Source organism: Castor canadensis, chromosome 8 (genome assembly GCF_047511655.1).
Source record: "Castor canadensis chromosome 8, mCasCan1.hap1v2, whole genome shotgun sequence".
Classification (NCBI taxonomy): domain Eukaryota; kingdom Metazoa; phylum Chordata; class Mammalia; order Rodentia; family Castoridae; genus Castor; species Castor canadensis.
Genome location: NC_133393.1, coordinates 115,156,674 through 115,173,483, shown reverse-complemented (window position 1 = coordinate 115,173,483; position 16,810 = coordinate 115,156,674). Strand labels below are relative to the sequence as shown.

Sequence of the window (16,810 nt, the reverse complement as noted above, 5' to 3'; positions counted from 1 at the left end):
AGTCTTCTTTCCAAAAGACATGCAAGTCCTAATGCATAGTAGCCTTTTCAAACTGCCTGGACTTGAAGTATTAGCTGCCGCTTACTAGTGATTGAGCTATCTAAAATAAGGATAATTAAAAACTTGCTGAATTTCTGGAACTGTTGAAGGACAGAGTTCCCATTTTATAACTTTCACCAGTTGTTATTTGTTCTATTACAAGAATTATCATTGCTTTTTTTGGAGCAAATTATGATTATAAAATGAAATCTTTAGCTGTAATTTATAAAACACACAGGATAAAAGCAAACTTCTTAACATAGTCATGTGTCTTGGGATCATCCATAAGTAATATTTTATTTAATACATGAAAACCTTAATTTTTATAGAATATATAGCAAGGTGGATTTTAGAAAAATACCCTCCATTTCATTAACTCAAAGTAATTCAACCTATGGAAAACTTTCCTTATTTTTGTCACAGGAAATTTTAGAAAGGTCAAGCAGTAAGTAAGATTAATCATCTGAAGAAGTCTTGTCTTTGGCATGTCTAAGAACTTTTAGATTTCTAGAAGTGTGATTTCTATAAGTGATTTGTAGTAGTGATGACTCTCTCCACATATCTTGAAATTAGCCATATGGTGTAGATAGGAGTCAGTCATTTGGGGAAATTATTAAGTTAGTTGAGGTATAGTAGTCCTCACTTATCCTTAATTTCTCTTCTCCAGGTTTCCAGGTTTCAATTACTCAACTATTATATTCCTTCTGACTTATGGTCAGAAGGTTAACAGATTAATGCAATGTCAAATTACCTGTTGTCATTTCCCTCACTTCATCTCATCATGTAACACACATCATCGTCATCACAATAAAATATTTTGAGAGACCATAGTCCAGTGACTTTTATGGCAATAAATAATGTTACAATGTTCTATTTTATTACTTATTATTTCTAGTAGACACCTCTCAAGGCTCCTATCAAAGTCTGCCTAGTAGACACTATTAGACACCTCTCAAGGTGGTGTCTAATTTATAAATTAAAACTTATTTTATGTATGTGTAGAAAAAACAGCATATAGGGGTTCAGTACTATCCTCGGTTTCAGGCATCCATTGGATATCTGTAATGTCTACCTCATGATAAGGGTGGGGGCTGCTGTCTTCAGAAGTGTTGACTAAATACTATCCCTCTGACTTAGAGAAGTAACAACCTGTTAGAAAATACCATCAGAAACCAAGAGCTTGCAAACTTACTTGCCACAAAATTAGCACTCTTACAGAGCAGTTTGACTTTGTTGTTAAGGATTGAAAATAATGTAAATGAAGTGCCCAGAACAAATACTGTAGTCTCACAATAAATAGTAGCTATTACTGATACTTCTTGCCATAGAGGACCATTTATTCTCGTTTATACCTATCAAAGCCTGGCGTTATGTGGTGATTATACAAGTGTTTATTTAATAAGTTAATGAGCAACATCAACAACAAACCTGATCCACTCTGTGACCAAAAGGCCTCAGTTTAGACTAAGATGCTCCCAGAAAATCACTGATGAGTCGGTCCACAAGACTAAACTACATGTCCCAGCATGCAGTCAAACTCCGGGGTTGCAGCACATCCTGGGAAGGAAGTTTCCGGCTCTCCATTGGCCACGCAGGGGAAGCGCTGAAGTTTGCGCTCATCGTGCGTACGTCCGTACGGAGACTACGCAGATCTTCTCTTCTGAGTTCTGCGGAACTCCTTTTGAGAGGACGTATTTTAGCCGGCAAGATTTAAGAACCGTTTCATTTCCGGTACTACCGGAAGCAAGTTGAGATGGCGTCCTCCTCGCAGAGTGGGCTTGCTACAGAAGCAGCAAAAAGTGAATTTCGCAACCAGAAGCCGAAGCCGGAGAACCAAGGTGAGATTGTGTGAGAACCGAAGCCTGGAGCTTGTAAATATTGAATTACGATATTTTTCTTTCGTTGGCCATGGACGTACGAGGCCTTCTGTAGCCTGTTTTGAGCAGTTAAGTGCATAAGTACAATTGGTGATGATTGAGGATATTGACTAGGTGGACAGTACCGTGCTGGCCCCGGGTTTCCAACTCGTTGCCTTTTTTTTTTTTGGCAGTACTGGGATTTGAACTCGGCCTCGCGCTCGCTAGACAGGCGCTTCACCCCTTTTGCCAGAAGTTCCCCCAAAGTCAATATTTTGTGGACTCCTCTCCTGTAAAAGGTGGGGACTAAGAAATTGCAGAGGGTACTGCCGAACCTCACAGGCATCGGAAGCCTAAGTCGTTGAGAGGATGAGGAATAGGATGTGGGATGTAAGTAATCCTTATGTATAGTGACCTCTGATAATGAAGGAGACATATTTAGTTATATGGGGAAGGAGCTGTCTGCCATGTTCGTGGCTCTAGCCAGTAAATAAAGAAGTTTTTGGAACATTTACCATTATTCTTTTTTGTCAGACTGGTAACATTTTAGACGGTATAGTTTTTAGTCTTTATATTTGTCCTGTTTTTAGTCCTGTTTGTAGGACTGTTTGTCCTATTTGTAGGCCGGTTTTACCCACCTTCTTCAGTATGAATGATAGGAGCAGATACTAGAGAAATAGCCCAGGGCGCTGCACAACCAAGCTTGTAGGAAGTATCAAAAAACTTGAATTCTCATTATAGATGCACCAGGAAGGTGTTTGGTGTTTTTTATTGTTGCATTAAAAAATGAGTATGTAATATACGTGGCAGGGATTCGAGATAAAATTAAGAGATCAAAAAGAACAGTCAAGGAACTAAAGCACTCAGATTAAGTAGAATAGACATCACCATATCTCAAAAGCCCCCTACCTGCACCTCTGATCTTACTCTCCTGTCTGGTACCTGAAGTAATCATTCTGAATGGTTTTGGGCATTCTGTTACTTTTTAAAAAATAGTCTTTACCATCTATTAAACAAATGGTTTAATTTTGCCTCTTTGAATTTTATATGAACAAAAGCAGAGCGTATGCATTCTTCTGTGACTTGCTTAGGCTTAGCTTCGTTTTGGTTATTTAGCCAGTCTAATACTTATAGGTGACTTTATTTTCAGTATTATATGGCATTTCCTTGTATAAATATACCCATTTTATATTTTTAGTCTACCGTTGGTGGACATTGGAGTGTACCCATTGTTTGCTATTAATAAACAATGCTTTGTGCATGTCTTATGTTAAGGTGTTCAAGGGTTTCTCTGTGAATAGAGAATTGGAAACACTAAAGTGTAGGGTATATGTAAGTTGTGCTAACACTTTTCCAAAAGGACTTGGCTAGTTTTGACTCCCTGTAGCAGTGGATGTGAATTCTCATTGCCCTAAATGCACACTAATATTTTATTATCTGAGTTTTGAATTTCTGTCATTTTCTTAGATATGAAATGATGTGTGGTTGTGGCTTTAATTTGAACTTCCCTGATCAGTAATAAGGTTGCACATCTTTACACATTTTGAGGATATTTGTATGTCCTGTATTGTGAAACTTTATTTTTTTTTTTGTTAGTTTTAAGGTTGGGGTGGGTGACACTTTTCTGATTGATAGCCATTGAAGTATTCAAATTGGATAGGGACTTAATCAAATATGCACTTTAAGCACTGTTGTAGAATTTGAGGGTTTTTTCTAAAAGGCTGTTAGGTAGTTAATGTTATATGAGTACTATATAGTTCTCTGTAATTTGAACCAGAAATAGCAAAGTGGATGGGAATAAAAGAAACAGAAAGCTGGTTTACACGACTGGAGTTGATAGCTTGGACTAAAGGCCTGCTTTTCAAACTTTAGTGTATTTAAGAACCTCCTGTTGAGATTGATAAAACACAGATTCATGCCAGAATCATCTAGGGCAAAGGCTAGATTTGGCCTTCATCCCAGAGATTCTGATTAAGTAGGTTCGGGATGGATCCCAAGAATTGCATTTCTAACAAACTTCCACTTTCTGCTGATGCTACACATTTATAGATTATATCTTCAAGTAGAACCGAATTAAGAGAATAGCTATTGGATTTGAGGGGTTCTTGAATTCCAGGACCAGAAGTTTTAATAAATGGTGCAGAAGATAATGTATGGCTCTTAAGAGGCATCTTTTTTTGGTAAAAGGAGTCCTAGACTGAGTCATCTTTATGACCCTTTCTGCAAGTTACTGAACCTTTATGTCTTCTCCTATAAAATGGGAATACCACTACTAGTTCTACCTATTTTCATATTACCATGAAAGGCGTATAGAATGGGACACAGAAAACTCTTTGGAAAACGTTAAATCCTATACCAAAGATTATTAACTGGCATTATATGCCAGAATCTGCATACATATACACTCCAACACACACACACACACACACACACACACACACACACACACACACGCCAGGCAAGTCAGAAAGGTTACTAATATTTAAAATGGTGGTGTAAATAAAGTGGTATCTGAATATAGTGCAATAGAAGTTTCTTGAATATCCTTAAGTGACAGTTATGTGCTAACTAGTGTGGATAGAAGAAGGGTCCTTGCCCTTAACTTTTTCTTACGAGGCAACTACAATGTATCTGGATAATTTTACAATGCTTATGGTAATAACAGAATCATATTCTTAGATTGGTGAGTAATACAAAAAGCGGGGAAGAGGAAATGCAAGAAGAGTACTTTAAGAATAAATGTATATAATGTTCACAAAGTACCTACCCAAAAGGTCATTAATATGCAATGTGTAAATTTTTTCTCAGCTGTAGATGAACCAGAACTCCTTACTGTTCCTGATGGTTGGAAGGAACCTTCTTTTTCTAAAGAGGACAATCCCAGAGGACTCTTGGAGGAGAGCAGTTTTGCAACTTTGTTTCCAAAATACAGAGAGGCTTACTTGAAAGAGTGTTGGCCTTTGGTGCAGAAAGCCTTAAATGAACATGTATGTGTATTTTATCATTTTATCCGTTTGAGATTTTGCTCTTGCTTGTGCCTCTACTTTTAATTAAGTGTATGTGTGCTGATGGGTTTTTTTTTTTTTTCTTTTTTATTATTTGGATTTTGTTTTTAGAGGTGCTAGCATAGCTGGTTAAATTGGTTCCTTTGGTGTTTAAAGTTTAGGTAAGCTTTATTCTTACAGTTCATTTATTTCAATTTTGTAAGTAATAACCCACTTTGAAAAGTTCACATACCTGTATAATTTTAAAGGTCTCATGAACTGCCTAAATCTCATCTGTGAAGTCCAAGTTTTAGAATGCCTAGTCTAGGCTGTGATAGTTGCCATGTATCTTTCCTAACTAAATTCTTAACTTTCATTTTAAATGAAAGATGTTGATGTAGCCACCTTTCCCTATTTATCTCTGCTACCCATGTCCCAAGAATAGTGTTTCTGGTTTCAGTTTTCAAACTGAATATTGAAGTACGTTAGTGGATTGAGAAGTCAATTTAGTGGCTATAATGAGCCTTAAAAAACAGAATGTATCACCTGTGGTTAGGGTGTGTATTGTTTTACAGTATGTCTGTATATCTGTGCAGGCTTGTATATGTTGTGTGTGCTAGGCTGTGATGTAAAATGGATTTCTCGTGCTGGATGGCTCTGGAGTTGGTTGTACCCACTGGGAACAAAGGTGACTTAGCAAACTGAAGACTGTATTTTATAGCTATCTACATCTAGTATTGAGCTCAATTTTTTTTCTTGTAAATGCAAAGAAAGGCAATTTTATGTTGAATTGTTCATCACTTACTATATTAAAATAATTCTTCAATTATGTCCCAAGTCAGAAAATAGCATTTTTATTTGTTTGGTTGAAATCTAGTTCTCACTATTAAGAATTAATGCTTACTTTTCCTAATTGCTTCTTTCCAGACCTATGATAATTTGTTTTTGTATTTAGTCCCCTAACTAGCTAGAAAAAAATTTGAAAGGAAAATTCATTTCTCACTCCTTGGAGATTGGACCTGAGTCCAGGATAGGGAAGCTACATAAGCTATACAGTTTTACTTTAGTTAGGTTTTACTTTGGTCACATTTGGGTTGATATATATATTTAAAAAAAGGGATAATCTTTATTCTAGTAAGTAAGTATTCTAGAGCCAAATATAAATGATTTCAATTGTCTCAGTTTCTTATATTCTGTGACACTTTAAAGTAATCAAATACACATTATATACCCAGCTTCTTCAAGGAGGGAGTTGATAGAATTTCAGAGATGGCTTAAAGGCCCAGAAGTTAATAGTTTGGATGGCATAGGCTCTATAATTACCTAAAACTGAATTCATTTTTAGGCAACTGCTTCTCTGATCTTTCTTTGCTTTTGTAGCATGTTAATGCAACCCTGGACCTGATTGAGGGCAGCATGACTGTGTGTACTACAAAGAAGACTTTTGATCCATATATCGTCATTAGGGCCAGAGACCTAATAAAACTGTTAGCAAGGAGTGTTTCATTTGAACAGGTAGGTCTAGAATCACAGAGACTGCTTTATTTGCATCAGTATTAGATGGACTAAACACTGTATCTTTCCCTTCCTCACTTTTGTCCTCCTTTATTCTCCTTTTTTCATCATTGAGTTTTCATGTTTGTGCTTAGATAGTAGCCTAGCTTGGAAAATCAATTCTAAAGAATATTGACATATTTTTATTTTTCTGAAAGGCAGTACGAATTCTCCAGGATGATGTTGCATGTGACATCATTAAAATAGGTTCTTTAGTAAGAAACAAAGAGAGATTTGTAAAAAGAAGACAACGGCTTATTGGTCCCAAAGGATCTACATTGAAGGTACTTTTTGTCAGTGGAAAACTTAAGTGTCTATCATTAATTTTTCAGTGTATTGATTTTCATTTTACTGCTCTTTTAATGTAGGCATTGGAACTCTTAACAAACTGTTACATTATGGTTCAGGGAAATACAGTTTCAGCCATTGGACCTTTTAGTGGCTTAAAGGAGGTGAGAACTATTATTTTTTTATTTTCAGCAAATAACAGATTAATTTATTTGTAATAGTTCATTGGATAATATGTTTTATAATCAGTTTGTATTTTTAGAATGTCTTTGATTGCTTGTTAGTAAATACTTTGTATATCATGTAACTTAAGGGAATCAGCATTCCTGGCCCCTTCCATATTTTGGCCAGCCTTTGGAGACTGGAAGCATCCATTTCTGAAATTGGTTTGTATACTCTCACTTTTTCCACTATAAAAATTTAATAAAATTTAAATCTTACTCAGTAGCAAATACAAGAAAGATGGTGCTCTTAATGTGCTCAAATGATTGGAAAATGGATGTGGGGAAAGGGTGTAGAAGAGTGAATATGGTGCAAATACTGTGTATACATGTATGTAAATGGAAAAATGAGACCTGTTGAAACTAGGAATGGGGGGAGGAATGATAAAGGAGAATGATGGAGGGGGTGAATTCAAGTATGATATATTTGATATAGTGTAAGAACTTTTGTAAATGCTACAATGTACCCCTAGCACAATAAAAAAAAAATTGTATTATTTGCAATAATCTATACAGCCAGTAGAGGTCAGACTCTGAAAGACACCTTTTCTTTTACTTGAGTTTTAGTATGTTTATTTAATGTTCTCATAAACAGTTTAACTTGTCAAATGTTATGAGAAAATTTGAGCAGCAAATTCTGTTTCTGTTAGCTCCTTTTGATGATATTACTATATGTATCTGCTGTGCAGTTTTGCTTCCTTCTTAGGAAGCCTTAATAGTAATTCTATTGGCCCCTTTTCTTCACAAACCATCCTTTTCTCATATGGCATTAATATCTTAAATATATTGAATACTTTATGGTTTTGTTGGCTAGTTATATTTCAGTGGTAGAGTGGCTTGCCTAGCATAAACAAAGCTCTGGGTTTGATCCCCAGCACTAAAAAAAGAAAGAAAAAGGAAAAAGGGAGGACATACGTTATAGTTTTGTAAAATCTTTGAAATGTCTTACTTAATTCTTATAGTAGACTTGAGCTATGTAGCTTTATCTCTATGAAAAAGCTGGAGCAGGATAATTAACTGACTTATGAAGTGGGCAGTCCCTCAATTTGAGCCCATATTTTCTAAACATAAATCCAGCAATCTTTCCTCTAAGTCACAAGCTCCAGAGTGTTATATTAGTTCTCTGTATCATATTTCATCAATAATAGAGAAATTATTGGATGCAAGGGAGGTCAGCTACTATTATGAAAAAGCAGTCGAAGAAGTTACCATGTTCAGTGTGCTAGTCATTCCCTGATTCATAGGATGTAAGTGACTAATTTGTTTTTCTTTGCAATTTTCAGGTTCGAAAAGTAGTCCTAGATACTATGAAGAATATTCATCCAATTTATAACATTAAAGTGAGTGTTAATTTTTTATCACTAAACAATGATTGTCAAACTTCTTTTAGTTATGGGAACCTTTCTTGAAATTACATCTTTTATGAAAGCGTAATATATAGACAGATAAAGCAGAGCTATTTGAGGTGAGTTATGGGTAGAATTCAGCCTATTCAACTCTACTCCAGTCTTTCAGGGATTATATCTCTTGTATAAAAACTATTGAAAGATACTGTCATTTATATAGTTCTAATACATTGAAAATAGGCCTTACAGAATTTATCATAGATACCAATTCAGTCTCCTTAGATTATGAGCTCGTACATTATATTTAAGAATGTAATCTTTTAGGATTCTGCCTACTTCTATTAAAATCTGGAATATTACAGATTGCACTAAAACTTTCTTTAGAACTTTGCATACAAAGTTTGTGATTGTACTTAGAAATATAACTGGTATAATGAGTTCTTTATGATGGGATTTGTTGTGCAATGCATCTGAATTTGATGAAGTTAAGTTAAATGTCACAGAATTAGGTTGAAACTGCTTTTGAGAAACACTGGAACATTACAGATAAAAAAGAAAGCTAAGGCTGGGCACTGGTGGCTCCTACCTGTAATACTACCTACCTGTGAGGCAGAGATCAGGAGGGTCAAAGTTCAAGGCCAGTTTAGGCAAGTTGTGGACTTCCATCTCTAAAATAACCAGAGCAAAATGGACTGGGGGTGGGGCTTAAGTGGGAAAGCGCCTGCTTTGCAAGCACAAAGCCCTGAGTACAAATCCCAGTCTCACAAAAGAAAAAAAAAATTAAAAAGCTACTGTGCATTTTGATGCCTCATGGACATCCTCTAATGTTCTAGTGTGTATAAAATTCACAAATGGAGTAGGGGAAATGTAAAAATAGAATTGATTTTTGTCTAATCATTAAAATGTTTACTTCTCTCTTTTCCTATGATTTCTGAGTTACTGCTGAAAGCTTCCTGCTAATTAAGAACCCTCCCTGCTATTATTAAGTCAAATTGTAAAGGCTTTAATGAAATAACGGTTGAAAAACTTGTTAGTTTATTTTCATCTTATTTTAACAATTTTGCATTACTTAATCTAAATTTCTAATGGTTTTCTTTTTTTTCTTCTTTTGTGGTAGTGAGGTTTGAACTCAGAGCTTTGCATTTGCTAGGCAGGCACTTTACTGCTTGAACGAATCCTTCAATCCTCTACTGGTTTTCTGATAACTTGGCAAATTGTGTAGTTTGAGATGGCATACTTTTTTGGTGCATTTGGTTAATTCCCCAAAGAGACTAGAAACTATCCCTGACCTTTAGAATTGTATTTATACAAGCAATATTTATAATACCTTAGTCTAACAAATTATGAATTTTTAAATAAAAACTTTTATTTTATTTATATGTGTATGACTGTAGACCTTAATGATTAAACGAGAGTTGGCAAAAGATTCTGAATTACGATCACAGAGTTGGGAGAGATTTTTGCCACAGTTCAAACATAAAAATGTGAACAAACGTAAAGAACCAAAGAAGAAAACTGTTAAGAAGCAGTACACACCATTCCCACCACCACAGCCAGAAAGTCAGGTTAGTATCAAATACTAAACTTTATATGAAGAGGAAACCACTGTCATCTGTTTTGTCAAAAAGCTTACTCCAGGTAGTTTAGGTGGATTACGTATGTGTGTATAGAAACATAAGAAACTGAAGGTAAGTAGCATATTTTGATTCAATTGCATGGAAGTAGGGAGTGGGACTTTCACATTGTAAGTGTAAACTACATCAAGGTGGTCGGTGTTAGTTGTGTCTCTCTAGCCACTGTAAATGTCCTATAGATTTAACCTGTAATATTTTCTACTTTGCTTGGAAACAATTTTTTTTTCATTTTTATTAGGATATAGTTGTCATACTGGGGGATTCATTGTGACAATTCAAGTAGCTTTACGTTGTACTTTGGTTAGATCACCCCCACCATCTCCCCCCATCCCTGCCCTACTTAAAGCAATTGCAAGAGGTTTCATCATTCTGTTTTAGATATGTATATTTTAGCCCATCAACCATATTCTCTCACCTTCATCTCCCCTCACCTTCATCTCCTCCCCCCTCCCACAAGTAAGTCCCCCCACACACACTGTACCTGTTTTAGTCTTGTCTTTATTATTAATTCTAAAGTCAATGTTCAAAGGGATTTCTCAGTGTATCCCTGTTGTTAGTATGCTTTACTGGGTCAGTTGCCCCCTCTGTTGCTCTCCCTTACCCCCTCCCTCCTACCCCCCATTATTAACAGCTTTCAATACATCGTTATATCCTCTACCTGCACAGATGTTTTATATTTCAGTATTGTTGACTCTCTATCATTCTCTTTTTCCTTTCCTTCCTCCCCTTATTACAAATATGTTCTACATACAAGTTTGTACATAATTGTATTTGGCTTTGTGTATATGTTTATCTTTTGGATCTATCAGAAACATTCTTTTGTGACCATGTGTTGCATGATTTTAGAAATCTTAAATTCTAATATCCATCTTTTTTAAGTTATGAATGTCTTCCTTTTTTTTCAACTTTCTTTTGGTTCATTTTGCTTTCCAACTATGGCCAGAATTTCCATTTCTTTTTTTGCCCATGTCTGTTTTCTCTTACGCCCCTTGTTCCTTTTATCACACCCTTCTATCAAACCTCTTAAAAACTTTCACATAATGAGGCCACTAAATTAACCAGGAGAAAGTCATATTTTAGATTAAATCTACTAAAAATTTATGTTTCCAACCTCAGATAGACCCTCAGTATTATCTGACAGCTCTTTATGTATTAATTCTTTCAACACTTTCTTACTCCTAGCAGATAACATTGCATTTTATTCTTCTGAAAGATTTGAGACCGTCAAAAAAAACTTCAGATTTTCAATGTTTTTCCATCTGCTTCAATCCTTTCCACCTGTTTGAATTCCATCTCCCTCTATACTGGGAGTCTTGCTTCATTATCCCATCCTTTGCCTGGATCTTAAAGTCTTCCATCTTTAGTAGGTCTTTTCTTCTGAGCACATGAGCCTTTCCTTTTCTGGCTATCAACATTTTTTCTGCATGTTCTTTGTTTTGAGTTTTCTCCTGGTTCTTGAGGATGGTATCCTCCTTTCCCTTCTCTGTCACAGTACCCATCCCCCACAGCACTGGATACCAGCAAGTTTGGGTCATAGTCAGTCTGCTGAGCCAAGTTGTTCATCAGGCACCTATTCCTCTCTGCCTCAGTTACTACAGTGGGATATCTGTGGGGTTCCAGAGAATTTGTAAGGTTTGTGACCCCTGAACAGTCCAAATTTAGACTGATCTTCTGAAGATGGCTCCTGGCTCTAGCACCCTGAGGGTCCACTGGAAACTGATATGAGATCCTTTTTGAAAGTAAGGCTACTTATTGTTCAGACTTCAAGTTATTTATCTAAGTGGTCTGTGAGCCTGTGAAACTTTGCAGAAAGCTAGGATTGCCAGCATCTGTTCTGATTTTTGCTGGCACTTTCTCTTTTATCCTTATTCCTGGAAAGGTGAGACTCCCACACCCCTTCCCCTGGCTCTGAGGTTTTAGATGCTGGGGTATTTTGCTTTTCTTTCTATGCTGCTGTCCCAGGTTTTTGAATCTTAAAATGTTCCAGTGTCTCTCTTGCTTATTTCAGTGCTTTCCCACTGTCACTCACCTCATAATGCATCTGTCCACCTGCTACTATGGTTCTTTTTTGTGGAGAAGGTGTTAAATGCTGGTCACCTGTATTCAGGCGTTTTTGTTAATGAGGACTAAATAAGTTCCTGCTTGCAAGGAACTTAAAACAGTGCCTTAGATATAATTATGCTATATCAGTGAGAGATCATTTATATACATTACATATGTATCGATTTAATAGTCAATGAACAACCTGATGTTTTCTCTAGTGTATGTAATTATTCTCTAAATAATGACTGTTATGGTTTTTCATCATATTTGCCACCACTTTTAATCCAGGTTTGTATCTGTTCCTCCCCATTCTTTTGTACCTTTTGGAAATGTTACTTTGGAACTGGATGCTGGTGGCTCATGCCTGTAATCCTAGCTACTTGGGAGGCTGTGATAGGAGAGAATCAAGCTTCAAGGCCAGTCAGAGCAAATAGTACAGGAGACCCTGTCTCCACAATAACCAGAGCAAAATGGACTAGAGGTGCGGCTCAAGTGGTACTGTACCTGCTTCATAAGTGCAAAGCCCTAAATTCAAACCCCAGGGCCACCAAAAAAAAAAAAAAAAGTTGCGTTGGTCATTTTACTCTTATCAGAAACCTTCAGTCAAATTCATGATCCTCCTGCCTCAGCCTCCCTAGTACTGGGATTAGAGTGTACCATCACACCAAGCTTACTTCTGTTATTTTTAAGTCCCTCACCTAGTATTCAGTGTTCTTCAAGCTTCCCTAAAGCTAATCTTTCTGGTTTTCTCTTTTGTGAAACATTGATTTTCTGTATTGCCCGAATTAGTCTGTTTTATATTCTAGGAACTCATAACCCGCTTTCCTATTCCATGTTATATTTCCCTCAGTACAGTTCCTTCTCTTTAGGTTGCCACTGTTTTTACTCCAGGAACATTGTGACTATTTTAGGAAATTACTTGTCATCTGTATTACTTCTAATTAATCATAAATACTGCTTTCAATAGATTGATAAAGAATTGGCTAGTGGTGAATACTTTTTGAAGGCAAATCAGAAGAAGCGACAGAAAATGGAAGCCATAAAGGTAAGACTGTCTTGCTTACAATTCTAATAGTAAAGTTCAAAGACACGTGACTTCTTATTTAAGTATAAGTTGTATTGTACTACTGTATTTCTACTATTGTAGGCTAAACAAGCAGAAGCTCTTAGTAAGAGACAAGAGGAAAGAAACAAAGCATTTATTCCACCTAAAGAAAAACCAGTTGTGAAACCTAAGGAAGGTAATGCTCATTTTTTACTTCTTGATATAAAAGTTTGTTATACATGACAGGTAAACCCACAGTGAATTTATGTGACTCTCTTCTGTTAAGAGTGCTTTGCATTAATAGTCTTAGCATTTCACTAATTACTAAGACTAGAGACAAAAGGTGACTGAGGTAATTTATAAATTAGTAGCAGCTAATGCCTATTTCAGAGTGTCCAGAATGACCAGCCTTCCTCGACTTTGACCTATCCTTGGGAATGATAAGCCCAGAGCAGCTTGTGTATCTTCTCTAAAAATAAAAGTAACAGAAGGACTAGGATCTTTGAGCTCTGCTGTCTAAAAGAGGGCTTTTCAGAAGTCATTTTTTTATTTGATTCTGATATTAAAATGGATTTCTTACCACTTAGAACTAAAGAACACTGGCAAAATAATGACAGGAAGGTCTTTTTCAGGGATATTAAGAAGATAGACTAAGAGGAAAACTCTCAGGCCTCCTCTCCATTTCTAGCCTCATTCTGATTTATCCTTTCCTCTTTTGCATTTTCTTTCCCTCTGGTGAAACATTTGTACTCTTAAATAGAGTAATCCTCCAAAGGTAACGGCACTTTGAAGGGAGCAGGAGTCACTAGCAACACCGTACTAAACTGTTGGTCAAAAACATAATACAATACACTACTGTTTTGATACCATATCTGGTTTCAGTGTTTCCTTTGTTTTGTTTTGTTGCTCTTATTTCCTGACCTATTGCAGTTCTATTCAGAAATTTCTTACCTATGTCTCTGTATCTTTTTTTGATGGTACTGGGGTTTGAACCTTGGGCCTCACACTTGATAGGCAGGTGCTCTACCACATGTGCTACTCTTCCAGCCATTTTTTGTTGGGTACTTTTGAGGTAAGGTGTTGCTTTTTGCCTGGGCTTGATAGAGGGGTCTGGGTCATACAGGATTACTTATAAAAACTGGCAGGGAAGATAAGATCCAAACCTTCCCCTGAGGGTGCAGAAACAGCCCAGAAATGCCTCTTTAGTGGTTAACACTTCAGTTCTTGTGGTCACTTGCATCCTGCAAAGTGGGGAAGGTATGGTAACTAGTTCCATACAGTTCTAAAGCTATGCACAGTATAGGCCACCTGTCACCATTCATAACCTTTTAGGTGTTTTTCCCTATTTAAGGCTTCATGAATATTACTTGCATCTCATGCATACAGTTGTAAGAGTGAATTATGAGAAGGAACATGGGAAGTCAGAAATCAGTTAGTTATTTAACATCTGGCTATCAATCAAATCTGCTAATTGTGCTTGCCCCACCTGTAGGAACACCCAGGTTTCTCCCACCAGCCTGATCTGAGCTACATAAAAACCAGAGCGATCTCAAACCACAGGGCTCTTAAGCTGTGCAGCTGCAGCCTGCCAGTCTCCCTTGACTGAGTTACTTTCACATTTCACTTGCCATAATCTTTTCTGCTTTGCCCTGGTACAACCCTCCAATAACATTCAGGCTTGGAACCAGATATCTTCCTGATACCTGCCTGTAGAGTAGCTAGGATTTAGTAGGCATGAGCCCCCTTTGCCTATCTTATGTTTGTATCTCGAAGTGATTTCAAAATTTCAGGTTTTACATTAATGTCTTTGATCCATTTTGAATTGATTTTTGTACCAGGTGAGAGATAGAAAATCTAGTTTCATTCTCCCTACATGTGGATGTCCAGTTTTCCCAGCACCACTTGTTTACAAAGGCTGTTGTGTGTTTTGTGGTTTTTTTTTGTTGTTGTTGTTGTCAAAAACCAAATGGTAGGCTGGACACCAGTGGCTCACGCCTATAATCCTAGCTACTCAGGAGGCAGAGATCATGAGGATTGTGGTTCAAAGCCAGCCCAGGGAACTCCTCACACACACACAATAAAAGGTGGGGGAGGCTGGTAGATTGGCTCAAGGTGTAAGACCTGAGTTCAAGCCCCAGTACAGAAAAAACAGATGGCAGTAACTGCTGAGGTTTATTTCTGGGTCTTCTATTCTATTCCATTGGTCTACATGTCTTTTTATTCTAGTACCATGCTGTTATTATTACTGTGACTCTCATAGCTTGAAGCCAGGTATTGTGATACCTCTAGCATTGCTCTTTGTGATCATAATTATTTAAAATACTATCTATGGAGATAATTGTTATATAAGAGTAAAAAATGTCATAAGCATTATAATTTCAGTTTATACAGTTGTCAGTTAAATACTTTGAAGATACTTGGTAGCCAGGTAATTTGGGTCTATAATAATTAAGCATAGTGGAGGCTTTAAATCTATACTTTCAGTGGCTGGGTTGATGGTATGGTGACAGTTTGTATCTTAAATCTTTTTCATTGCTTCCTTTATTTTGTTCATGGTTTTGACATTGATCCTTTGGCTCTGTTAGGAAGACCACCAACTCTTAAATCATTGTCTTTATTGCAAAAATTTTGTTAAATACAGTACTCCAATCATTAATTAATTGAACTATTATTTGGAAAATGTTTTTTAACTTTTGTTGTAGTTTCAGATGAAATAGATTTTGACCTGTAGCTTCATAATTAGCGAATTAAAATTTCTGAAGCTAGAAAGACTACATGTAATATTTTTCATAAAATGTAGTTTTAAATTATTTTTGTGTGAGAGATCGAAAATGGTGTATACTAGTGAATATGGAAAAGACTTCCTAAATATGGAAAACACTAAGTAAAAATAACCTACTCTCAAGTGGGATTTATGGAAAGAATGTAGTTCTAATATAATTGAATTCAGTACCTGTCATGCCATTTTCGTGTGTATTTTGAATACTGTATAAAGTACTTTGTTTTATGATGTGTTTTTGATTGAAGAAATTTCTAACTTTCCTTTAGGCAGGTGTTTTATATTTTATAACATGACTTTTCAGTTACTAAAATAGTACTTTGAAATTACTGACTCAAACACATATTCTTTGTTTTAATTTCTAAAGGATTTTGCATATTTTATTCTTTCTTGATTTTTCTAGCTCCTACTGAAACTAAAATTGATGTGGCTGCCATCAAGGAAAAGGTTAAGAAAGCAAAGATTAAGAAACTGGGAGCCCTTACAGCTGAAGAAGTTAAGCTTAAGATGGAAGCAGATGAAAAGAAGAAGAAAAAGTAACATTTAAAAAAAACAACAAAAAAACCTGAACTAGAATTTACGAAGCTGTCTCCTTTTGTAAAGGATTTTGAAATACCAGGGCATTAGTTGCCTTATCCGTGAGAACTAATACTCTGATCACTCTTTTCTGAGTTTCTTTTGTCCACACAGCAGTATTCCTTATAAATATATTCTTCATGTGTTTTGAAAAAATTTGTGCTAAAAATTGGTATATATGTATTTGTATACATTGTGTCTAATTAGTTGTTTTGCCTAAGCCTGATTTTAGCAGTAACTTTCTAGTTTGTTTTTTTTTTTTTAAATAGGGAGATTTTTTGGAATGTGACTGTTGTAATTATACATTTATTCCAATGTCTAATGCCATTGGATAGTCTCTAAATATAATCATGTCCCAGCATTTGGGTTTGAGGAAAATAAATGCAATTTTTTTTCAGTGCTTTCTCGCTCCCTCTCTAATAAGTTAATAGTTTGGCTTAACCCT

The 16,810-nt window shown here is 36.0% G+C and overlaps 1 protein-coding gene across 1 annotated transcript; it reads left to right on the top strand.

Annotated features, from left to right (window-relative positions):
* The first annotated feature begins 1,717 nt into the window (after positions 1 to 1,717).
* Krr1 (KRR1 small subunit processome component homolog) lies at positions 1,718 to 16,762 on the top strand. The gene is made up of 10 exons (XM_020180274.2): positions 1,718 to 1,877; positions 4,704 to 4,882; positions 6,260 to 6,394; positions 6,592 to 6,717; positions 6,802 to 6,885; positions 8,226 to 8,282; positions 9,683 to 9,853; positions 12,933 to 13,010; positions 13,113 to 13,206; positions 16,193 to 16,762. The coding sequence occupies exons 1-10, from the start codon at positions 1,793 to 1,795 to the stop codon at positions 16,327 to 16,329; spliced, it is 1,146 nt and encodes a 381-aa protein (XP_020035863.1). The 5' UTR covers positions 1,718 to 1,792; the 3' UTR covers positions 16,330 to 16,762.
* The last annotated feature ends 48 nt before the right edge of the window (positions 16,763 to 16,810 follow it).

Coding starts and splice junctions, on each gene's coding strand:
- Krr1 (XM_020180274.2), top strand. CDS start 1,793: ATGGCGTCCTCCTCGCAGAGTGGGCTTGCTACAGAAGCAGCAAAAAGT. Junction 1,878..4,703: donor GCCGAAGCCGGAGAACCAAG/GTGAGATTGTGT, acceptor ATTTTTTCTCAG/CTGTAGATGAACCAGAACTC. Junction 6,718..6,801: donor CCAAAGGATCTACATTGAAG/GTACTTTTTGTC, acceptor CTTTTAATGTAG/GCATTGGAACTCTTAACAAA.